The 25,437-nt window shown below is 46.2% G+C and overlaps 1 protein-coding gene across 4 annotated transcripts in view; it reads left to right on the forward strand.

Annotated features, from left to right (window-relative positions):
• The window catches only part of LOC109899274 (myb-related protein A), a 27,789-nt gene continuing 2,352 nt past the window's right edge, over positions 1-25,437 (forward strand). The window contains exons 1-16 of one of the 4 annotated variants that reach the window (XM_031836314.1): positions 1-416; positions 6,570-6,669; positions 7,059-7,130; positions 11,118-11,210; positions 13,219-13,439; positions 14,857-15,055; positions 15,152-15,226; positions 15,609-15,719; positions 18,917-19,258; positions 23,447-23,815; positions 23,948-24,087; positions 24,208-24,322; positions 24,445-24,558; positions 24,655-24,759; positions 24,882-25,073; positions 25,252-25,429. In XM_031836314.1, the coding sequence (XP_031692174.1) occupies positions 394-416; positions 6,570-6,669; positions 7,059-7,130; positions 11,118-11,210; positions 13,219-13,439; positions 14,857-15,055; positions 15,152-15,226; positions 15,609-15,719; positions 18,917-19,258; positions 23,447-23,815; positions 23,948-24,087; positions 24,208-24,322; positions 24,445-24,558; positions 24,655-24,759; positions 24,882-25,073; positions 25,252-25,266 (2,286 nt within the window). In that variant the 5' untranslated portion in view covers positions 1-393 and the 3' untranslated portion in view covers positions 25,267-25,429. Of the gene's footprint in view, positions 417-6,569; positions 6,670-7,058; positions 7,131-11,117; positions 11,211-13,218; positions 13,440-14,856; positions 15,056-15,151; positions 15,227-15,608; positions 15,720-18,916; positions 19,259-23,446; positions 23,816-23,947; positions 24,088-24,207; positions 24,323-24,444; positions 24,559-24,654; positions 24,760-24,881; positions 25,074-25,251; positions 25,430-25,437 lie in introns of those variants that run through there. The other 3 variants (XM_031836311.1, XM_031836310.1, XM_031836312.1) reach the window with 3 other exon arrangements.

Raw genomic sequence — 25,437 nt, forward strand, 5'->3', positions numbered from 1 at the left:
GAAAATAACAAAATAGAAGTACAGTGGGAGGGAGAACAGTGTGTAGCCTACAAGGCAGGTTAGCTTGCTATATATGTTCACATCCTATTCGATCGGATATTGACATTGCATGCATCGCGGTGACATGCAAAATATAAGGAGATGCGTTTTTATTTACGATTGCACACAATTCCTACAACAAGAAAGAGTTTGACATGAAAGTGAATCGCTAGCTAACCAGCGAAAGTGTGGCACTGTATTTTAGGCTACTGTGTGAAAATAAACTGGAAGATGACAGACATCGGACTGTATGGATAACTGTCCATGGAGATCATCTAATTCGCTTTTATATGGATTTTAGACCAACTACAAATAGAGGATTTCTTATTTGAAAAGCTTTGATCAGCTGTCATTATGGCCAACATAAAGTCGCGCAGGTAGGTGACACATTGCTGCTAAATCTGTAGTTCATTTGGCTGCGTACTAGCTATATTTGAATGGTTTTCAGATATGATACAAAAATGTTGCAACAAAATAGCTATAGTAAAGATGCAATTCATAGTGAAACCCATTGCTCAGGCATGGCATTATATTGAGCCAGATGTCACGTTGATCGTTGACACATCACGAGCACCTGCTCACGGTCACATAACGTGTTAGTTAGATATTGAAATACAGTAGGCTACAGCAAATTACCGCCTCGTTAGGATTCTAAAGGTTAATTAAAATAGTTGAATCAATTCCATCAATACTTTATTTAGCTGGATGTTTGCGCAAAATGTTTGGGAATAGAACAGTCATAAAAGTGCATGTGGCACTCTTCAGTGAATAACCAAAGCATGTCGCGAGCTTGTGAACCAGCACAGCTGTTTGAGTTGCTTATTTTGTAGTAGACTAGGTTATGTCCCTTTTGGTCATGCTAACTTTGATAAAACAAATAAAAAACGTTGATTTGAGTTGTTCGGTGGGTTATGTAACTGCTTTGGTCTGTATTGTATTTTGTTGCTCAATTCAACACCCATTTATTGCCATCTTTCCCTCGAACAGAAAACATGGCTGACAGTCTGTGAGATGTGGTCTTGGCTAGAAGAGATCCAACTTTCGTAAAATGAACGTCAAAAGTTAGTTTTTTGGGGGAATTTTAGCTAACCCTAGTTGTTTTCCTAACCTTCACCTAATTATCCTAACCGGATACGTTAATTCTCCTAACCTGCTGCATTGCTGCGTAAATTCTCCTAACCTGCTACGAAAAGTCAAATGTGACGTTAATTTGACAAAAGTTGGATCCATTCTAGCCATTACCGTGAGACGTAGCACGAGTAAGACTATTGAACAGATAGAACGCTTGCTATTTTTATCTAAGGCTACAGAAAAAATATATTAGATGGCCCAGCCCTCTGTTGTTTTAGTATGGACATTATTGTTCAAGGGAAATAAAATAGATGTATTGATTTAGAAAAAAACATAGTCCAACATAGGATTGTGATTGTTTTGTGCACCATTCTGCCACATTGTGTGGGTACATGTTTGGAAAATCCCCTATAACAGAGAGTCCCATAAAATGGTAAACAGAGAATGTTACTACTGTAGGCTAGGCATCTAAAAGATGTCTATTGTTTTCACAAATCAGATTTAGTTTGTTAATTATATATATGAAAAATAATGTATATAGGATAATCAGAGCACGAATGTATTAATTTATGGAGATATTTTCCCTCTGAGGTAAGGCTAGAATGACACAGCTGTGTGTTATTAGTATTTGTGAATTTGAGCCTGATTTTTAAAAAATGTACTAGGCACATCATTTAAGAACAAGTTCTTATTTTCAATGATGGCCTGGGAACAGTGGATTAACTGTCTTGTTCAGGGGCAGAATGACAGATTGGGGATTTGATCTTGCAACCTTTTGGTTACTAGTCCAACGCTCTATCCACTAGGCTACCTGCCGCCCTGGATGGCTGAATTAACTATTGATTTATAGGCTGATTGGAGCCTTGCTAACTGCCCTTAAACACACAAACATGACAATGACGTCATTTCCATCTGAACGAACAACTCAGTGGCGTGTGTGTATCCCTCCACCCTCTACCCCTCCTAGACCCTACCCCCTCGGTGTGCCCCATCTGGTGGTGATAGGGGAGGGCCAGGGTGGTGGAGGATGGTCCTTTCTACCTCTCCCTCTGCTTTACATTTCACATGGAAGTTCAAGTTTGAATTGAAGAAACCTGTGGGAACACAGTCTACAGAAGCCATTATTTCAGTTTTATATTTTATTCACATAATAAATGAGGCATTGAAAAAGCATATGAAGAATATGACACGCTTGATTTAGAAAATATATTTTTGTGCATTCGCCAACATTGTACACATATTACGTAGGTATTACACATAGATTAAGATGACTTTAGTAGTCTATGAATACGTTGTTTGAGAGAAAGTAAGACTCGGCACAGTACTGGCTCAGGCACCTTGGCCAAGTTCTTATATAAGAAATCATACCAATCCCCCTGAGTCGATTTTGAAACTCCTGTTTAATTCTGCCTGGACCGTTAGGTCTGACCTATTAGTTTAGCCACACCCCGGGCCTGCCTCCTTGCAGCCCGCGCCACTCTCACACACACATACACATACACACACAACACACACACACCTTTATGCCACACACCTAGATATTACAAAGAGCCTGTTTATGTGGGAGCACACACCCTGGGCTCAGACCCACTTCCACCTCTCTCTTTCCTGTAGTGAGGGAATTATGCTGAAATTCAATTGGCATGTCCCAGTCACCACTGAAGAAGCCCTTTCATCACAGGCCAGTACTGGAAACCTGTGGGAGGCCTTGTTTTCCTCACCACAGTGTGTGTGTTCGAATGTGTACAGCATGTGTACATGTTAGAGTGTTTGAATGTGTGTGTGTGCATCTGCTGTGCTGGTGGCGCATGTGAGTGCATTTCAGAGACAAAAACAACAGAGCCATATTTAGGAACTTCATACTTTGACCTTCTTTAGAGAGGGGAGAAAGACTGCTGTAAATCCACCCAACATTTCATCGAAACCAGGAGGATGGCATCAGGCTGAATGTGGAAAAAAATGCAATGAACAGAGATTAAATTCCTTATTTTACATGTACGAGATGCATGTTAATCCTACAAAATATATTTACAGTACGAGTCAAAAGTTTGGACACACCCGCTCAAGGGTTTTTCTTTATTTTTTACTATTTTCTACATTGTAGAATAATAGTGAAGCCAACATAACTATGAAATAACACATATGGAATCATGTAGTAACCAAAAAAAGTGTTAAACAAATCAAAATCAAAATATATTTTATATTTAAGATTCTTCAAAATAGCCACCCTGTGTTGTGATGACAGCTTTGCACACTTGGCATTTTCTCAACCAGATTCATGAGGTAGTCACCTGGAATGCATTTCAATTAAAAGGTGTGTCTTGTTTAAAGTTAATTTGTGGAATTTCTTTCCTTCTTAATGCGTTTGAGCCAGTCACTTGTGTTGTGACAAGGTTAGGGGGTATACAGAAGATAGTCCAAGTCCATATTATGGCAAGAACAGCTCAAATAAGCAAAGAAAAACGAGAGTCCATCATTACTTTAAGACATGAAGGTCAGTCAATGCGGAACATTTCAAGAATTTTGAAAGTTTCTTCAAGTGTAGTTGCAAAAACCATCAAGCGCAATGATGAAACTGGCTCTTATGAGGACTGCCACAGGGAAGGAAGACCTCTGCTGCAGAGGATACGTTCATTAGAGTTACCAGCCTCAAATTGCAGCCCAAATAAATGCTTCATAGAGTTCAAGTAACAGACACATCTCAACATCAACTGTTCAGAGGAGACTGTGTGAATCAGGCCTTCATGGTCGAATTGCTGCAAAGAAACCACTAGTAAAGGACCAATAAGAAGTAGAGACTTGCTTAGGCCAAGAAACACGAGCAATATGACATTAGTCCAGTGTAAATCTGTCCTTTGGTCTGATGAGTCCAAATTTGAGATGTTTGGTTCTTCATGTCTTTGTGAAACACAGAGTAGGTGAACGGATGTTCCCACCGTGAATTATGGAGGAGGAGGTGCTTTGCTGGTGACACTGTCAGTGATTTATTTAGAATTCAAGGCACACTTAACCAGCATGGCTACCACAGCGTTATGCAGCGATATGCCATCCCATCTGGTTTGCATTTAGTGGGACTATCATTTGTTTTTCAACAGGACAATGACCCAACACCCCTCGAGGGCTCCTTCAAGACTGTTGCAAAAACATTCCAGGTGAAGCTCGTTGAGAGAATGCAAAGAGTGTGCAAAGCTGCCATCAAGGCAAAGGGTGGCTACTTTGATGAATCTCAAATATTGTTTGATTTGTTTAACACTTTATTTTTTCTTTATTTAACTAAGCAAGTCAGTTAAGAACAAATTCCGATTTTCAATGACGGCCTAGGAACAGTGGGTTAACTGCCTGTTCAGGGGCAGAACGACAGCTCGGTTACTAGTCCACCGCTCTAACCACTAGGCTACCCTGCCGCCCTTCCGGTTACTAGTCCACCGCTCTAACCACTAGGCTACCCTGCCGCCCTTCCGGTTACTAGTCCACCGCTCTAACCACTAAGCTACCCTGCCACCCTTCCGGTTACTAGTCCACCGCTCTAACCACTAGGCTACCTTGCCGCCCTTCCAGTTACTAGTCCACCGCTCTAACCACTAGGCTACCCTGCCGCCCTTCCGGTTACTAGTCCACCGCTCTAACCACTAGGCTACCCTGCCGCCCTTCCGGTTACTAGTCCACCGCTCTAACCACTAGGCTACCCTGCCGCCCTTCCGGTTACTAGTCCACCGCTCTAACCACTAGGCTACCCTGCCGCCCTTCCGGTTACTAGTCCACCGCTCTAACCACTAGGCTACCCTGCCGCCCTTCCGGTTACTAGTCCACCGCTCTAACCACTAGGCTACCCTGCCGCCCTTCCGGTTACTAGTCCACCGCTCTAACCACTAGGCTACCCTGCCGCCCTTCCGGTTACTAGTCCACCGCTCTAACCACTAGGCTACCCTGCCGCCCTTCCGGTTACTAGTCCACCGCTCTAACCACTAGGCTACCCTGCCGCCCTTCCGGTTACTAGTCCACCGCTCTAACCACTAGGCTACCCTGCCGCCCTTCCGGCTACTAGTCCACCGCTCTAACCACTAGGCTACCCTGCCGCCCTTCCGGTTACTAGTCCACCGCTCTAACCACTAGGCTACCCTGCCGCCCTTTCGGTTACTACATGATTCCATATGTGTTATTTCGTAGTTTTGATATCTTTACTATTATTCTACCATGTAGAAAATAGTAAAAAAATGAGAAAACCCCCTGAATGAGTGGGTGTGTCCAAACTTTTGACTGGTACTGCATATCTAAACGTTCACACCACATTGTGCTCTTCTGAATGCAGCCCCTGTCCTTCAGTCTCTGGGATTGTATGGGGCTGTGGCTGGCCTTGGAATCAGTCAATTGCATGTAGGCCCATATTATGTTACTGTGCTGTGATAGTATCTAACTTCAGACTCTTATTTGACAATATCTGGAATGCAATGAGACCAATAGCTCAGTATGTCTCTGTTGACAGCTGTGGTGTAGATTTATTACATAGCTCTGGTTCTGGTGCGTCTCAGCCGTTGGAACAGTGTCAGTGTGAACTTGCTCTGTGATTACTCTGGGTAACCACTGTCCTCAACCCTCCTCCCTGTCTGTTTATTAGATGTTCTACCCCTGGCACAACGTGACGCCATGAAGGAAGTGTTGCCCAGCAACAAGACATTTCTATGGACAGAGCTAAGTGTGCACAACTACTTTCTCTGGTGGCAGAGTTTCACATTGGAGAAGGGAAAGCTGTGTCCACTATTACAGCTTTTTGCTGTCTTGATTAAATCTTATAGATTGTGAGTTATAGGTGTTTAAGTTGGCCCTATTTTCCTAAAATCAACATTCGAGGCAAAAAGGGACAGTTGTGTGAAGGTGGATTTGCCCCCAAAAAGGCAACAGTTGTTTCACTATACCCAATAAGACTAGCTTTTACCCTTTTACCACCTAGGTATAGAGGCAGTTTGCCACAGTCAGGGTTGGCATCATAATGCCTAATCTAGCAGGGAACAAGGGACGGCTAGGCTACTCTAATTATGGTCAGGAATGTTCTGTTTAATATGAGTCTCAACTCTGTTTCCGTCTCTGCACGCCACGTACTGAGACTGAGACTACTGCCAATCCTACTTCACCATGAATGACTGCCTGCTCGATCCATTGACTTCTGATTCAGTTTGAAATTGGACGGTTATTTGTAATTGGCTATCAGTGGGTTGGCGCTGTATGTGACTCAGTTGTGGCATGAATGATGTATTGTTCCTGCTTGTGTCTTTTTATGTTTTATTGATGTCACTAGTTCTGAGTCCACCCTGTAATATTGTGTCATGATTATGTCAATGCTCTTGTTTTACTCAAGTGGCTGTGTTGATTAGTGATTGACTATAATGAAATGTAAAGAGAGCAAAAAACAAGAGTATCTCTCTCTCTCTTTTTCCTCTACCTCTCCATCTCTCCTTTTTCAGTGAGTCTGAGGATGAAGATCTACACTCCACAGATCCTGAGAGTAAGGACAAGAGCAAAGACAAGAAGATACTGTGCAAAGGCAAATGGTCTCGCGATGAGGTGGGCTAATTCTATAAGAGGCATATGAGCGGGCCAGTTTGGTCAAATGTGCTAGTTACTTTATTGCGCTCACTGTTGAACCATTATTTATTGGATCTGTCTTGCATTGTTTTAGTGTTCAAATGGATTGAGAATAGTATGTGCATGAAAGTGTGCTGTGGTCCAACAGTCTGTTTGTTTATAAATGTATTGTCTGCAGCAATCTGCTGCTTTTCTATGGCATGATATGTAGGAAGCCCTATTGTGTCCCCTGCTAAAAAAAAGTGTAAAGGGCGTTTACCTTATGGAAGCACTGAGGATGAAGGGAGTGTCTCAGGAAGGTTGGCTCCTGACTGTCTCTCTCTGACCCCCCCCCCCCCCCCCCCCCCCCACCCCCCTTCTCGCTGCAGGACGAGAGGCTGAAGAAGTTAGTGGAGCAGCATGGAGCAGACTCCTGGAAATTAGTAGCTAATAATTTTCAAGTAAGTAAAACATTTTTTCCCCTTAATCATTACACACTGTTAGAACATGGTGTTAAAATACAAAGCTTTCTGTAATAAGCACAGTAACACACTAACAAAAATCATGTCTATATATTGATGATATGTAATAGCAATGGGGGGAAATGCAGGAAAACTGTAATCTGTTTTACCTCATTTCTACCAACATCACCTGTGCAACTAGAGGTGAAAAAAATGGACCTTTATTCCACACACATAGCTCTCTCTCGCCCTCCATTTGGCAAATCTGACCATAACTCTATCCTCCTGATTCCTGCTTACAAGCAAAAACTCCTCAAACAGTAAGTACCTGTGACCCGGTCAATACGGAAGTGGTCCGATGAATTGTGTGTTAAGCTGCAGGACTGTTTCGCTATCACAGATTGGAATATTTTCTGGGATTCATCTGGTGGCATTGAGGAGTTTACCATATCAGTTACTGGTTTCATTAATAAGTGCATCAACGACGTCGACCCTACAGTGACTGTACGTGCATATCCCAACCAGAAGCCATGGATTACAGGCAACATCCGCACTGAGCTAAAGGCTATAGCTGCCGCTTTGAAGGAGTGGGGCACTAACCCGGCCGTTTATAAGAAATCCCACTACGGCCTCCGATTGAACCATCAAACAGGCAGAGCATCAATACAGGACTAAGATCGAATCCTACTACACCAGCTCTCACGCTCGTCAGCTGTGGCAGGGCTCGCAAACTATCCTGGATAACAAAGGGAAACTCAGCCGCAAGCTGCCCAGTGACACAAGCCTACCTGATGAGCTAAATGCCTTCTATGCTCACTTCAAGGCAAGGAGCACTGAAACATGCATGAGAGCACCAGCTGTTCCGGACGGCTGTGTGACCATGCTCTCCGTGGCCGATGTGAGTAAGACCTTTAAACAGGATAACATTCACAAGCACGCAGGGCAAGATGGATTACCAGGACACCTACTCAGAGCATGTGCAGACCAGCTGGCAAGTGTCTTCACTGACGTTTTCAACCTCTCCCTGATCCAGTCTGTAGTACCTACATGTTTCAAGCAGACGACCATAGTCCCTGTCTAAATGACTATTTCCCTTTAGCACTCACATCTGTAGCCATGAAATGCTTTGAAAGGCTGGTCATGGCGCACATCAACACCATCATCCCAGACTTCCTGGATGACGCAATATCTATATCACTCCACACTGCCCTTTCCCACCTGGACAAAAGGAACACCTATGTGAGAATGCTGTTCATTGTCTACAGCTCAGCGTTCAACACCATAGTGCCCTCCAAGCTGATCACTAAGCTAAGGACCCTAGGATTGAACACCTCCCTCTGCAACTGGATCCTGGACTTCCTGATGTGCCGCCGCCAAGTGGTGAGGGTAGGCAACAACACATCCTCCACACCGACCCTTAACACGGGGGCCCCTTAGGGGTACATGCTTAGTCCCTTCCTGTACTCCCTGTTCACCCACGACTGTGTGGTCGCGCACGAATCCAACACCATCATAAGTTTGCTGACAAAACTACGGTGGTACGCCTGATCACTGACGACGATGAGACAGCCTATAGGGAGGAGATCAGAGACCTGGCAGTGTGGTGCCAGGACAACAACCTCTCCCTCAACGTCAGCAAGACAAAGGAGCTGATCGTGGACTACAGGAAACGAAGGGCCGAGCACGCCCCCATTCACATCGACGGGGCTGTAGTGGACCAGGTCCACATCACTAAGGACCTATCATGGTCCAAACACACCAACACAGTCGTGAAGAAGACACGACAACGCCTCTTTCCTCTCAGGAGGCTGAAAAGATTTGGCATGGGCCCTCAGATACTCAAAATGTTCTACAGCTGCATCATTGAGAGCATCTTGACTGGCTGCATCACCGCTTGCTATGCCAACTTACTGGCATCCGATCACAAGGCGCTACAGAGCGTAGTGTGTACGGCCCAGTACATCACTTGGGCTGAGCTCCCTGCCATCCAGAACCTCTATACCAGGCAGTATCAGAGGAAGGCCCTAAAAATTGTCAAAGACTCCAAGCACCCAAGTCATAGACTGTTTTCTCTGCTACCGCACAGCAAGCGGTACCTATGCAAAGACTGCTAAATAGTTAGTTAAATAGTTAACCAAATAGCTACCCGGACTATCTGCATGGACCTTTTGCGCAAACATTTGCTGCTGCTACTGTTTAACCATCTGTCACTTTATTCCTAGTATATGTACATATCTACCTCAATTACTTCGTACCCCTGCACATTGACTCAGTACTGGTACCTCTTGTATATTGCCAGGTTATCATTACTCATTATGTATCTATTATTACTTTTATTATTACGTGATTTACTTTTCTATTATTTCTAAATTTTCTTTCTCTCTGCATTGTTGGGAGGGGCAATTAAGCATTTCACTGTTAGTCCACACCTGTTGTTTACGAAGCTTGTGATGAACAACATTTTATTATCTGGATAAGAAAAGTGACTCTCACAGGTGTTGTGTGAGGTGGGGTTATTAGTGGTACTCACAGGTGTTGTGTGAGCTGGGGTTATTAGTGGTACTCACAGGTGTTGTGTGAGCTGGGGTTATTAGTGGTACTCACAGGTGTTGTGTGAGCTGGGGTTATTAGTGGTACTCACAGGTGTTGTGTGAGCTGGGGTTATTAGTGGTACTCACAGGTGTTGTGTGAGCTGGGGTTATTAGTGGTACTCACAGGTGTTGTGTGAGCTGGGGTTATTAGTGGTACTCACAGGTGTTGTGTGAGCTGGGGTTATTAGTGGTACTCACAGGTGTTGTGTGAGCTGGGGTTATTAGTGGTACTCACAGGTGTTGTGCGAGGTGGGGTTATTAGTGGTACTCACAGGTGTTGTGTGAGCTGGGGTTATTAGTGGTACTCACAGGTGTTGTGTGAGGTGGGGTTATTAGTGGTACTCACAGGTGTTGTGTGAGCTGGGGTTATTAGTGGTACTCACAGGTGTTGTGTGAGCTGGGGTTATTAGTGGTACTCACAGGTGTTGTGTGAGGTGGGGTTATTAGTGGTACTCACAGGTGTTGTGTGAGCTGGGGTTATTAGTGGTACTCACAGGTGTTGTGTGAGCTGGGGTTATTAGTGGTACTCACAGGTGTTGTGTGAGCTGGGGTTATTAGTGGTACTCACAGGTGTTGTGTGAGCTGGGGTTATTAGTGGTACTCACAGGTGTTGTGTGAGCTGGGGTTATTAGTGGTACTCACAGGTGTTGTGTGAGCTGGGGTTATTAGTGGTACTCACAGGTGTTGTGTGAGCTGGGGTTATTAGTGGTACTCACAGGTGTTGTGTGAGCTGGGGTTATTAGTGGTACTCACAGGTGTTGTGTGAGCTGGGGTTATTAGTGGTACTCACAGGTGTTGTGTGAGCTGGGGTTATTAGTGGTACTCACAGGTGTTGTGTGAGCTGGGGTTATTAGTGGTACTCACAGGTGTTCTGCGAGGTGGGGTTATTAGTGGTACTCACAGGTGTTGTGTGAGCTGGGGTTATTAGTGGTACTCACAGGTGTTGTGTGAGGTGGGGTTATTAGTGGTACTCACAGGTGTTGTGTGAGCTGGGGTTATTAGTGGTACTCACAGGTGTTGTGCGAGGTGGGGTTATTAGTGGTACTCACAGGTGTTGTGTGAGCTGGGGTTATTAGTGGTACTCACAGGTGTTGTGTGAGGTGGGGTTATTAGTGGTACTCACAGGTGTTGTGTGAGGTGGGGTTATTAGTGGTACTCACAGGTGTTGTGTGAGCTGGGGTTATTAGTGGTACTCACAGGTGTTGTGCGAGGTGGGGTTATTAGTGGTACTCACAGGTGTTGTGTGAGCTGGGGTTATTAGTGGTACTCACAGGTGTTGTGTGAGGTGGGGTTATTAGCAAGTGTGTGTATGTGTATATGATAACTCAGGGAGGGACAGCTGCAGGTGGGTTTGTGTGTTAAAGAGGTGTTGTGCTCTGCGTTGTGTCTGTCACAGGGAAGGACAGATGGCCAGTGTCAGCACCGCTGGCAGAAGGTGCTCAACCCAGAGCTGGTGAAAGGACCTTGGACAAAAGAGGAGGATCAGAAGGTAAGTGGATATGGGAGTTACCCCAACCTGGTGTGGAAAAAGAAGTAGATAAAGAGATAGCGAGAACATGTATTGTTCTGAATTTTATTGGAGCGGCTCGTTGATAACACAATAAAAAACAAGCTGCAGGATGAACATCACAGACCTTTTTTGTAATCTGAAACATTGAAAGGAACATACAGTACACACGTTCTTCTCCCACTCTCTATTCCTGTTTGTAGCCCATAGACCCTGCAGTAGTTTTCATTGGCTGTGCATACAACTCACTACCTCATGCTTTAGAACAACCAAAGCTCTCCAAGTTTCCCTGGTCCTGAGCCCCTCCTCAGCCAGGCTTTAGGGCCATATCTCTCATAGTTGGAAGGTGAACAATACATTCCTTAAATAGAACTACATGATGCCTCGCCTACTGGAATGTCAAGATTGATATTTTGTTCCTCCAACATCTAGGCCTCACATCACAACACGCCAGTGATAGTATTGCTCTGGCTTGCCCTTAGTGACATGCTAGAAGTAAGATATTCAGGAAGATAATAGCACTGGGTGGTGTGGGCCTGCTAAGAGATGACAAGACATGTTTGGCTCCATGACAGAAGTGTTGTGGCAACTAGTTCTACTTCTTCAGCTGCATTCTTGACATTCTCTAGTGTTGCCAATGACGATGTGGCACCTCTGTTTGTGCGGTAATGGCATTTATCCCTTCAGTAATAGATACTATACAGTATGCCAGGGGTTTGGAACAGGCGGCGTGATTCCCTCCAGTAATAGATACTATACAGTATGCCAGGGGTTTGGAACAGGCGGCGTGATTCCCTCCAGTAATAGATACTATACAGTATGCCAGGGGTTTGGAACAGGCGGCGTGATTCTCTGCAGTAATAGATACTATACAGTATGCCAGGGGTTTGGAACAGGCGGCGTGATTCCCTCCAGTAATAGATACTATACAGTATGCCAGGGGTCGGGAACAGGTGGCGTGATTCTCTGCAGTAATAGATACTATACAGTATGCCAGGGGTCCGGAACAGGCGGTGTGATTCCCTCCAGTAATAGATACTATACAGTATGCCAGGGGTCGGGAACAGGCGGCGTGATTCTCTGCAGTAATAGATACTATACAGTATGCCAGGGGTCGGGAACAGGCGGCGGGATTCCCTCCAGTAATAGATACTATACAGTATGCCAGGGGTCGGGAACAGGCGGTGTGATTCCGTGCAGTAATAGATACTATACAGTATGCTAGGTGTCGGGAACAGGCTGCGTGATTCCCTCCGGTAATAGATACTATACAGTATGCCAGGGGTCGGGAACAGACGGTGTGATTCCCTCCAGTAATAGATACTATACAGTATGCCAGGGGTCGGGAACAGGCGGCGTGATTCCTTCCAGTAATAGATACTATACAGTATGCCAGGGGTCGGGAACAGGCGGTGTGATTCTTTCCAGTAATAGATACTATACAGTATGCCAGGGGTCGGGAACAGGCGGCGTGATTCCTTCCAGTAATAGATACTATACAGTATGCCAGGGGTCGGGAACAGGCAGTGTGATTCCTTCCAGTAATATATACTATACAGTATGCCAGGGGTCGGGAACAGGCGGCGTGATTCCCTCCAGTAATAGATACTATACAGTATGCCAGGGGTCAGGAACAGGCGGTGTGATTCCCTCCAGTAATAGATACTATACAGTATGCCAGGGATTGGGAACAGGCGGTGTGATTCCTTCCATTTCCAATTCCCCCACACCTCCCTGTATGTTCCCAAGTATTCCCACACAAAAAAAAAGAGACGTGATCATGTCTCAATGTTATTAAGGTATGAAATTATTGTTATTTTCAAATACAATCACTTTTTGGGCTTAGTTGTGGTCAATTTGCAGTGTACAAATGATTTAAATTATGTTTCGGGCACCCCGAAAGTTGCCTACCCCTGCAGTATGCATATTTTTTAAGTCCAGAGGATTGCATTGTAAGAAGTCCCTGTCTTCTTTGCTCCTGTGTGTATAGGTGATTGACCTGGTTCATAAATATGGCCCCAAGCGCTGGTCTGTGATTGCCAAGCACCTGCAGGGGCGGATCGGGAAGCAGTGCCGTGAGCGCTGGCACAACCATCTGAACCCTGAGGTGAAGAAGTCCTCCTGGACCCAGGAAGAGGACAGCATCATCTACCAGGCCCACAAACGCCTGGGCAACCGCTGGGCCGAGATCTCCAAGCTGCTGCCTGGAAGGTAACGGAATGATATACCGTACATCTCTTTGCCTGAGTTAGTGGGTGATTACATCTCAATAGAGTAAAAGTGGGTGGTTACATCTCAATAGAGTAAAAGTGGGTGGTTACATCTCAATAGAGTAAAAGTGGGTGGTTACATCTCAAAATATAAAAGTGGGTGTTACATCTCAAAATAGTAAAAGTGGGTGGTTACATCTCAAAATAGTAAACATGGGTGGTTACATCTCAAAATAGTGAATGTGGGTGGTTACATCTCAAAATATAAAAGTGGATGGTTACATCTCAAAATAGTAAACATGGGTGGTTACATCGCAAAATAGTAAACGTGGGTGGTTGAATCTCAATAGAGTAAAAGTGGGTGGTTGCATCTCAAAATAGTAAAAGTGTGTGGTTGCATCTCAATAGAGTAAAAGTGGGTGGTTGCATCTCAATAGAGTAAAAGTGGGTGGTTACATCTCAATAGAGTAAATGTGGGTGGTTCATCTCAATAGAGTAAATGTGGGTGGTTACATCTCAAGAGAGTAAATGTGGGTGGTTCATCTCAGTAGAGTAACGTGGGTGGTTACATCTCAGTAGAGTAAACGTGGGTGGTTACATCTCAATAGAGTAAATGTGGGTGGTTACAACTCAATAGAGTAAATGTGGGTGGTTACATCTCAATAGAGTAAACGTGGGTGGTTACATCTCAATAGAGTAAACGTGGGTGGTTACATCTCAATAGAGTAAAAGTGGGTGGTTACATCTCAATAGAGTAAAAGTGGCTTCCCTTCTTCTCCTGGTCAGCTTTCCTTCATATTTCCTACACCTAGAGTATAGTAGTATCTGGTCCCATTACCAAAGGTGTAAGGCTAAGGGCAAAAGCGTAGGTTTTGTTAGGTTTTTGGACAGATCTAAAGTATTTAGTATTTAAAGTATGCCAGCAGCATACCACCCTGCATACCACTGCTGGCTTGCTTCTGAAGCAGGGTTTGTCCTGGTCAGTTCCTGGATGGGAGACCAGATGCTACTGGAAGTGGTGTTGGAGGGCCAGTAGGAGGCACTCTTTCCTCTGGTCTAAAAAAAAATATCCCAATGCCCCAGGGTATTGACTCTGCCCTGTGTAGGGTGCTGTCTTTCGGATGGGACGTTAAACAGGTGTCCTGACTCTCTGAGGTCATTAAAGATCCCATGGCACATATCGTAAGAGTAGGGGTGTTAACCCCAGTGTCCTGGCTAAATTCCCAATCTGGCACTCAAACCATCACGGTCACCTAATAATCCCCAGTTTACAATTGGCTCATTCATACCCCTCCTCTCCCCTGTAACTATTCCCCAGGTCGTTGCTGCAAATGAGAATGTGTTCTCAGTCAACTTACCTGGTAAAATAACGGATCAATTTAAAATAAATGTAAAAAATGGAACAACCTCCCTTATAGGACAGACAACTCCATCAAGAATCACTGGAACTCCACCATGAGGAGGAAAGTGGAGCACGAGGGGTACCTCCAGGAGGGCTGCAGGGGATTCAGCTCAGAGCATGGGGGGTTGAAGCGACGCCACCACAGACCCTGTGTCCCCCAACTAGACACCCCCCACGGTGGGCACAGCCCTCTGGGCATAGCTGGACCAACTCAGGTGAGAGGCCTCTCAGACATTTCTGTTCCGTTTCATTCAAACAAGGTTTATTGGCATATTGAAAGGATCCGTGTTTAATGTTCCTGTGTGTTGTAGCTTGGGGGTTACCTCTATAGCCCTCACTGTGGCCAGCTGATGGACAGCCTCCCAGACTCCTCCAGCTACTTATTGGTGAGTGACCTGTCCTTTACAGCTGGCCAAGAGTCCGATATGTTGTTTGACTCAAAAGCTCAAGGTTTGGACTGAAGCATGGAGCTAAATCAGTAGAAGTGTCTTCCAATCCTGTCCACTTTACCATCCCTTTTTTGTACCTTTCCACCATACTAACTTCAGTCTACTTTGTATTAATCACCCTCTGAATCAAACAACTAAATGACCTGCCTGAATTTCTGTTTCTTCTCGGTGTCTTGGTTTGGTGTTAATCAGAGTAAGCCTGAGTCTGATATGAGTCATTTGTGAGTAAATTTGTTCTCTCCTTCCTTCTTTCCCTGCCGACCTTTTCTTCACTCCCTCCGTCCACTCCTCCTCTCCTTCCCGTGTGTGTTTACTCCAGCCGTCCTGCCATGATGACCCAGACAAAGAGCAGAGAATTAAGGAGCTTGAGCTGCTGCTTATGTCAGCAGAGACCGAGGTCCAGAGACAGGCCCAGTGCCGAGGCCCATGTGTAAGACACACTCTCAGTGTGTATGTGTGTGATGATGTAGCCTAGTCCACTTGAGCTTGTAGTTATGCTGTAGGGATGTCATAGTAGTCTACCCATCTCACCCCTCTCCCCACACTCCCGTTACGCTTCGTAGTTCTACCCCTCCCATCCCCATTTTCAGTGCTTCCTGCCATCTCGCCATGCGGCCGCCACCATTAACCTCCTCTCACTTCCTCCAGCCTCCTATCTGCTCCTCACAGCAGTAGTGCACGGTGTCACTTCCTCCAGCCTCCTATCTGCTCCTCACAGCAGTAGTGCACGGTGTCACTTCCTCCAGCCTCCTATCTGCTCCTCACAGCAGTAGTGCACGGTGTCACTTCCTCCAGCCTCCTATCTGCTCCTCACAGCAGTAGTGCACGGTGTCACTTCCTCCAGCCTCCTATCTGCTCCTCACAGCAGTAGTGCACGGTGTCACTTCCTCCAGCCTCCTATCTGCTCCTCACAGCAGTAGTGCACGGTGTCACTTCCTCCAGCCTCCTATCTGCTTCTCACAGCAGTAGTGCACGGTGTCACTTCCTCCAGCCTCCTATCTGCTCCTCACAGCAGTAGTGCACGGTGTCACTTCCTCCAGCCTCCTATCTGCTCCTCACAGCAGTAGTGCACGCTGTCACATCAGCCAGCCTCCTATCTGCTCCTCACAGCAGTAGTGCACGGTGTCACTTCCTCCAGCCTCCTATCTGCTCCTCACAGCAGTAGTGCACGGTGTCACTTCCTCCAGCCTCCTATCTGCTCCTCACAGCAGTAGTGCACGGTGTCACTTCCTCCAGCCTCCTATATGCTCCTCACAGCAGTAGTGCACGGTGTCACTTCAGCCAGCCTCCTATCTGCTCCTCACAGCAGTAGTGCACGGTGTCACTTCAGCCAGCCTCCTATCTGCTCCTCACAGCAGTAGTGCACGGTGTCACTTCAGCCAGCCTCCTATCTGCTCCTCACAGCAGTAGTGCACAGTGTCACTTCCTCCAGCCTCCTATCTGCTCCTCACAGCAGTAGTGCACAGTGTCACTTCCTCCAGCCTCCTATCTGCTCCTCACAGCAGTAGTGCACAGTGTCACTTCCTCCAGCCTCCTATCTGCTCCTCACAGCAGTAGTGCACAGTGTCACTTCCTCCAGCCTCCTATCTGCTCCTCACAGCAGTAGTGCACGGTGTCACTTCAGCCAGCCTCCTATCTGCTCCTCACAGCAGTAGTGCACAGTGTCACTTCCTCCAGCCTCCTATCTGCTCCTCACAGCAGTAGTGCACGGTGTCACTTCAGCCAGCCTCCTATCTGCTCCTCACAGCAGTAGTGCACGGTGTCACTTCAGCCAGCCTCCTATCTGCTCCTCACAGCAGTAGTGCACGGTGTCACTTCAGCCAGCCTCCTATCTGCTCCTCACAGCAGTAGTGCACAGTGTCACTTCCTCCAGCCTCCTATCTGCTCCTCACAGCAGTAGTGCACGGTGTCACTTCAGCCAGCCTCCTATCTGCTCCTCACAGCAGTAGTGCACGGTGTCACTTCAGCCAGCCTCCTATCTGCTCCTCACAGCAGTAGTGCACGGTGTCACTTCAGCCAGCCTCCTATCTGCTCCTCACAGCAGTAGTGCACGGTGTCACTTCAGCCAGCCTCCTATCTGCTCCTCACAGCAGTAGTGCACGGTGTCACTTCCTCCAGCCTCCTATCTGCTCCTCACAGCAGTAGTGCACGGTGTCACTTCAGCCAGCCTCCTATCTGCTCCTCACAGCAGTAGTGCACGGTGTCACTTCCTCCAGCCTCCTATCTGCTCCTCACAGCAGTAGTGCACGGTGTCACTTCAGCCAGCCTCCTATCTGCTCCTCACAGCAGTAGTGCACGGTGTCACTTCAGCCAGCCTCCTATCTGCTCCTCACAGCAGTAGTGCACGGTGTCACTTCAGCCAGCCTCCTATCTGCTCCTCACAGCAGTAGTGCACGGTGTCACTTCAGCCAGCCTCCTATCTGCTCCTCACAGCAGTAGTGCACGGTGTCACTTCAGCCAGCCTCCTATCTGCTCCTCACAGCAGTAGTGCACGGTGTCACTTCAGCCAGCCTCCTATCTGCTCCTCACAGCAGTAGTGCACGGTGTCACTTCAGCCAGCCTCCTATCTGCTCCTCACAGCAGTAGTGCACGGTGTCACTTCCTCCAGCCTCCTATCTGCTCCTCACAGCAGTAGTGCACGGTGTCACTTCAGCCAGCCTCCTATCTGCTCCTCACAGCAGTAGTGCACGGTGTCACTTCAGCCAGCCTCCTATCTGCTCCTCACAGCAGTAGTGCACGGTGTCACTTCAGCCAGCCTCCTATCTGCTCCTCACAGCAGTAGTGCACGGTGTCACGTCAGCCAGCCTCCTATCTGCTCCTCACAGCAGTAGTGCACGGTGTCACTTCAGCCAGCCTCCTATCTGCTCCTCACAGCAGTAGTGCACGGTGTCACTTCAGCCAGCCTCCTATCTGCTCCTCACAGCAGTAGTGCACGGTGTCACTTCAGCCAGCCTCCTATCTGCTCCTCACAGCAGTAGTGCACGGTGTCACTTCAGCCAGCCTCCTATCTGCTCCTCACAGCAGTAGTGCACGGTGTCACTTCCTCCAGCCTCCTATCTGCTCCTCACAGCAGTAGTGCACGGTGTCACTTCAGCCAGCCTCCTATCTGCTCCTCACAGCAGTAGTGCACGGTGTCACTTCAGCCAGTGGTTTGGAACCAAACATGTGTTTCCTCCTTTTTCTTCTTCTTTTTAAACCTTTTCCCTTCTTTCACCAAACCACTGTGGCTTCCATAGCAGACCCCCCCCCCCTCGTTGCCTTTCTTCATTCATCTATTCACTCCATCCATTTACCTCATTATAACCTGCGTTGCAGAACAAACTATTATGATGTCAGTGGTTCAGATTTTAAATGATAAAATATCTTGGTGTGTTACAATACATGCCTACCACTGACTGCTCAATGAGGTTCAATGATGTTTTAGACTGAGGGAACAAGTTTGGGTGTTGGGAGACTTTTGGGTATGAATTCCGTTACATTTCCTTGTCGTCTAAACTTGATTGAACTTCCTTGAAACGTCATAACTTCATTCATTGGGTGTTTTCCGAATCCAGTCAGCCTTACTGACCTGGTTGGTGTCCAACCCCGCCATCAGCAGCACCCTAACCCCAGTCTCTTCTCTCTCAGAGTGTGGAGCATTACTCCAGCTGGGCAGACAGTGTGTCAGATGACACCATGACCACCAGCAGCAGCAGTCTGGAGGATCAGAGTGAGGGAGGCTGGAGGGGGGCAGAGGAAGGCCAAGGGCCACCAGTGGAGCAGGCTGAGGGGGGCTGGAGGGGGGCAGAGGAAGGCCAAGGGCCACCAGTGGAGCTGGCTGAGGGGGGCTGGAGGCTGGCAGAGGAGGGTCAACACCAGGTTCAGCGCCATGTCTCCCCCAGTAAGTTCCTGGCTGTGGAGGCTAGTTCTGTGCTCTCCACCCTGCAGACCATCCCCGAGTTCGCAGAGACCATGGAGCTCATCGACTCGGTGAGTGTGTAGATCAGACCCGGAGCCAAGATAAGGTGACTAGGGGGCAGATCAGACCCAGAGCCAGGATAAGGTGACTAGGGGGCAGATCAGACCCAGAGCCAGGATAAGGTGACTAGGGGGCAGATCAAAGCCAGGATAAGGTGACTAAGGGGCAGATTAGAACCAGAGCCAGGATAAAATGACTAGGGGGCAGATCAGACCCAGAGCCAGGATAAGATAGGATACTATTTTGGCGGGTTCTTGCATTGGAATTATATTGAATTCTGCTTATATCACAGTAAACAAAGTATATATAAAGTATATATAAATAGTTTTATGTCTATACAAATGATTGAGTGACAGGTTAGCACAAAATCTGTATCTCCGCTGTGCTGTATCAGCCCAATGGACAGCTCCATTTTGGTAATGAATATAGGCTACAAGATAGATAGGGTAACTCACTTATTACACACTATGTACACACAGCTGTCTTACGAAAATAATGCAAACTAAATGCTGAAAGGAGTAACCTAGTTTTCCATGCATGCAAAACAAAAATACTGAATAGCAGTTTGGCTTAGAGTATGGACACAACTGCAAATGAGAACTAATGAATGTGAACAGAACAGCGATAACAAGTAGTAGGCCTAGTCAACAAAATATCAGATGGATAAAAGCATGACACAATATATATTTAAGCTAGTTACATTTACCTTTATTGAGGTTTGAAATCTCTTTTTCAAGAGCGTGCTGGCCCTGATAGGCAGCACCGAGTCATTACACAATTACAGACAGACAACATGAACACTACAAGTCATCTAGTTAAACCTTAGAAGTCACAGGAGTGTAACGTAATCATATAACAGCACATTGAAAACATTGACAGGTTAAGGAATCAGGCTCAAAATCCTTCATCAATGATTTAAAAACACCACTCGGGACATGTTCTTCCAGTTGAAAACTATTTTGTAAGGCGTTCCAAATGGATGGCGCAAAGTACATAAAAGCCCTTTTACCAAATTCAGTTCGGACATTTGGAACAGTTTAGCAGGATAAAGTCTTGTGAACGAAGAGAGTACCCACCACATTTCTGAGGAATAAAAATGGCTTTGTAAATAAAAGTATAAAGCCTACGAGTGAATAGAGAAGACCAGCCAACCCTGGTATATACAGTGCCTTGCGAAAGTATTCGGCCCCCTTGAACTTTGCGACCTTTTGCAACATTTCAGGCTCAAACATAAAGATATAAAACTGTATTTTTTTGTGAAGAATCAACAACAAGTGGGACACAATCATGAAGTGGAACGACATTTATTGGATATTTCAAACTTTTTTAACAAATCAAAAACTGAAAAATTGGGCGTGCAAAATTATTCAGCCCCTTTACTTTCAGTGCAGCAAACTCTCTCCAGAAGTTCAGTGAGGATCTCTGAATGATCCAATGTTGACCTAAATGACTAATGATGATAAATACAATCCACCTGTGTGTAATCAAGTCTCCGTATAAATGCACCTGCACTGTGATAGTCTCAGAGGTCCGTTAAAAGCGCAGAGAGCATCATGAAGAACAAGGAACACACCAGGCAGGTCCGAGATACTGTTGTGAAGAAGTTTAAAGCCGGATTTGGATACAAAAAGATTTCCCAAGCTTTAAACATCCCAAGGAGCACTGTGCAAGCGATAATATTGAAATGGAAGGAGTATCAGACCACTGCAAATCTACCAAGACCTGGCCGTCCCTCTAAACTTTCAGCTCATACAAGGAGAAGACTGGTCAGAGATGCAGCCAAGAGGCCCATGATCACTCTGGATGAACTGCATAGATCTACAGCTGAGGTGGGAGACTCTGTTCATAGGACAACAATCAGTCGTATATTGCACAAATCTGGCCTTTATGGAAGAGTGGCAAGAAGAAAGCCATTTCTTAAAGATATCCATAAAAAGTGTTGTTTAAAGTTTGCCACAAGCCACCTGGGAGACACACCAAACATGTGGAAGAAGGTGCTCTGGTCAGATGAAACCAAAATTGAACCTTTTGGCAACAATGCAAAACGTTATGTTTGGCGTAAAAGCAACACAGCTCATCACCCTGAACACACTATCCCCACTGTCAAACATGGTGGTGGCAGCATCATGGTTTGGGCCTGCTTTTCTTCAGCAGGGACAGGGAAGATGGTTAAAATTGATGGGAAGATGGATGGAGCCAAATACAGGACCATTCTGGAAGAAAGCCTGATGGAGTCTGCAAAAGACCTGAGACTGGGACGGAGATTTGTCTTCCAACAAGACAATGATCCAAAACATAAAGCAAAATCTACAATGGAATGGTTCAAAAATAAACATATCCAGGTGTTAGAATGGCCAAGTCAAAGTCCAGACCTGAATCCAATCGAGAATCTGTGGAAAGAACTGAAAACTGCTGTTCACAAATGCTCTCCATCCAACCTCACTGAGCTCGAGCTGTTTTGCAAGGAGGAATGGGAAAAATGTCAGTCTCTCGATGTGCAAAACTGATAGAGACATACCCCAAGCGACTTACAGCTGTAATCGCAGCAAAAGGTGGCGCTACAAAGTATTAACTTAAGGGGGCTGAATAATTTTGCACACCCAATTTTTCTGTTTTTGATTTGTTAAAAAAGTTTGAAATGTCCAATAAATGTCGTTCCACTTCATGATTGTGTCCCACTTGTTGTTGATTCTTCACAAAAAAATACAGTTTTATATCTTTATGTTTGAAGCCTGAAATGTGGCAAAAGGTCGCAAAGTTCAAGGGGGCCGAATACTTTTGCAAGGCACTGTAAAGGGTAAGGGTTTTGTAGTTAAAAATAAATCCTAACGCTCCATGGTAAAGGGTGTCAATTGATCTCAAACACTGAGCGGAAGCATTCATATATAAAATATATGTAAACAAACAGTAAACAAGCACAGTAAAGGCAAATGGAGATCCAAATAACCAAAACACAGCCTCCTACAGTGAGATGCAGCCATGCACAGCTGTCTCGCCAAATAAATGAACCAATAGGGCCACTTCAAACATGTAAAATCATGGCGCTCATGAGTTCAGGAACACGTTGTGATATGGCACAATACACTTCTGTGGATCAAATTCCACCCACGTAAGCAATGCCAGCCTACCATAAACATGTTTCCAATACAGTACAGTTCCTTTTGCAACCACAAAAACCAATAGGCTACCAAGAAAACCAATAGGCTACCAAGAAAACCAATAGGCTACCAAGAAAACCAATAGGCTACCAAGAAAACCAATGGGCTACCATGAAAGCCAATGGGCTACCATGAAAACCAATAGGCTACCGAGAAAACCAATAGGCTACCATGAAAACCAATAGGCTGCCAAGAAAACCAATAGGCTACCAAGAAAACCAATAGGCTACCAAGAAAACCAATATGCTACCATGAAAACCAATAGGCTACCATGAAAACCAATAGGCTGCCAAGAAAACCAATAGGCTACCAAGAAAACCAATAGGCTACCAAGAAAACCAATATGCTACCACGAAAACCAATAGGCTACCATGAAAACCAATAGGCTACCATGAAAACCAATAGGCTGCCAAGACAACCAATAGGCTATCCTGGCGGCACTTGTAGAAGGCTGGGTAGGCTTTGCACTCAGCAGCATCATCGCTGCTGGGCTTGGCGGCGGCCTCGTGGTTTGATGCTGCTGCTCATCGTTCTCCTTCTTTAACTTTATCTGGGTGCTTTGGCCAAGCCAATTTCTGATATAATTTGTGGCAGTGGCAGACTAGCTGGTTAGAGCTACCTAAATAGGCTAAGGCTAATAACACTAACCTTTTTTTCAGCTAGCTAAGAAGCTAACTAAACTCTGTAGTGGTGGGGCGTGAGGCAGAGTTGAGTGAAGCAGCTTCAACGATAAACCTGAAGGAGTCAAACCTAAACTCCCCAGTGGCTTTCCATAGCCCCCTACACACAGCGCAGCGCTCTGTCCATTTTGCTGACACAGCACAGCGGAGATACAGATTTTTCACCAACCTGTCACTCAATAATTTTTATATAGAGACAAAACTAAAACTGAGATGGCACAAGTTTCAACTGATGGGGCTAAGCCCTCTTTTTTCCCCCTTGTGGAGCAGGGCCCGGTGTAGATGTGTGTGTACAGTATATGGCTGTGTGTGTTTATATATACCAGACCCAGAGCATGAATGTATTGAAAATCCATTGTAGATGTGTCTGGCTCTACAGGACCCTATGACATGGAGCGAGGCGGCCAGCTTTGACGTGTCTGAGGCGACGACCCCCCCGAAACAAACACAGGGGAGCTACGTACCCCAGGGGAGGACCACAGAGGGGATGAGGTATACCATTGACCCCTCCAACGACATCTCAACAAAGCACTGTGCCCCCATGAGTCAGCGGAAAGTCCACACCCCGAACAACGTGCCCAGACCAGGCCTGCCGTCCCTGGGGAGGAGGAAGAGGACAGAGAGGGTGGACCAGTCCCCTGATGGGAGCCGTGCGTCCTTCTTAGAGTCACCCAGCATCAACTCGCCCAAGAACACCCCCACAAAAGCACGGCCTTTCACCCTCTCCCAGGCAAGATGCTAGAAATGTGCTCAAGCTAGGGCATGATGGTGCAACGCATCTGTCTCTGGCAGTATAGCTTCTCTTTATAGTCCCCCTTTCTTATCTCCCCTCTCTAACTGTTGTGATCATGTTGTCCTCCAGTTCTTCAACACATCAGGAGGAGAGCATCTGAGCCTGGACAACCCTGCTCTGACCTCTACCCCGGTCTGTGGCCAGAACTATCTCCTCAACACACCCTTCCAGAAAGAGACCACGCCCAAACACCAGAAAGAGAACATGGGGTAAGCGAGTTACAGGTTCCTTCATATTTTCACATTTGATTCATTCTGTGTGTCTGTTTGATGTATTGATCTCATCATTTTGGCAGGTGTTGTAAGAATATCTCTCTTTGTCTCACTCAGTTTCAGGACCCCTAAGATTCATAAGACCATAATGGTTCCGACTCCCAGAACTCCTACTCCATTTAAGAACGCCCTGGCCGCCCAGGAGAAGATGCATGGGCCGCTAAAGATGGTGGTAAGTGTGAAGTTGGTCTAGCTGTGTGTATTTATAATTCACTGTGTGTTCTTATGAGTGTGTGTACTTTGTTACTGTGCTCATATTAATGTGTGTTATGTGTGTGTGTGTGTCTATCTCAGCCCCAGCCCCTGGCCTTTCTGGAGGAAGATATCAGGGAGGTGCTGAAGCAGGAGATAGGATCAGACATCTTCACCAGAGAACCACAACCAGACTTCAGGACATGGAAACATGATGTAGGTGTTCATATAACCATGTACAACTAAACTTTTCATGACCTCTGTTTGACTTGGTATCCAGTCTAACCACAACCTTGTCCCTGACCCTCCCAGGTGGATGGCCCAGCCAGGAAGGTGCGTAAGTCCCTGGTACTGGACTCCTGGGGGAAAGACTGTCTTAACGTCCAGCTATACCAGGACCAGCTCAATAATGCACTGGTGGGTTCTGGGATATAATCAATCAGACTAATCAGTCAACCAACCAACTAATCAATCAATTCATCAGTCAACCAATGAACCAACCAACTAATCAATGTCTACCCGTCCTTGCCCCCCTCCAGGTCCCAGAGGAGAGTTTGTTAACCAGCTCCTTATTGATGACCCCACTCCCGGAGAGAGACAGAGAGGAGCGCCCCTGCCCCCCCTCGTCTGGGAAGGAGGGGTCCTGTGGCCCCCGGCGCCACCTTCCCAGCCCCCGCAAGAGGAAGAATCCCCCCTCGGTCAGAATTTCCCACCACGATTCACCTGGACAGGTACACACAGACACCTCTCTTTGGTGTAACTCCTAACTACCCTTTAAAAAACAAAGCAACACATTTCATTATAAAACAACACATTTCACTGCCCCTATCTGGTGTATGTAGAGAAAAAACAACTTTAAAAAAACAACAACATTTAAGTAAATACTAACTTGACATTATTTCTCCTCAGGCGATATATATATAATGATAGGGAGAGGGGAAAGGTCCCTCCAAATTGGACAGTAAATTAGGTACAGCTGGTCCCCTGCCAACTTTTCAGTGAACATTTTTTAATTGAGCATCAAGGTCTTGGTTGTGAGAAGGGGATGGACTAATGCGTTGAGATGCGGGAGAGAAAAGTCCTCTCTTCTTCTCC

Source organism: Oncorhynchus kisutch, linkage group LG11 (genome assembly GCF_002021735.2).
Source record: "Oncorhynchus kisutch isolate 150728-3 linkage group LG11, Okis_V2, whole genome shotgun sequence".
NCBI classification, from domain to species: Eukaryota; Metazoa; Chordata; class Actinopteri; order Salmoniformes; family Salmonidae; genus Oncorhynchus; species Oncorhynchus kisutch.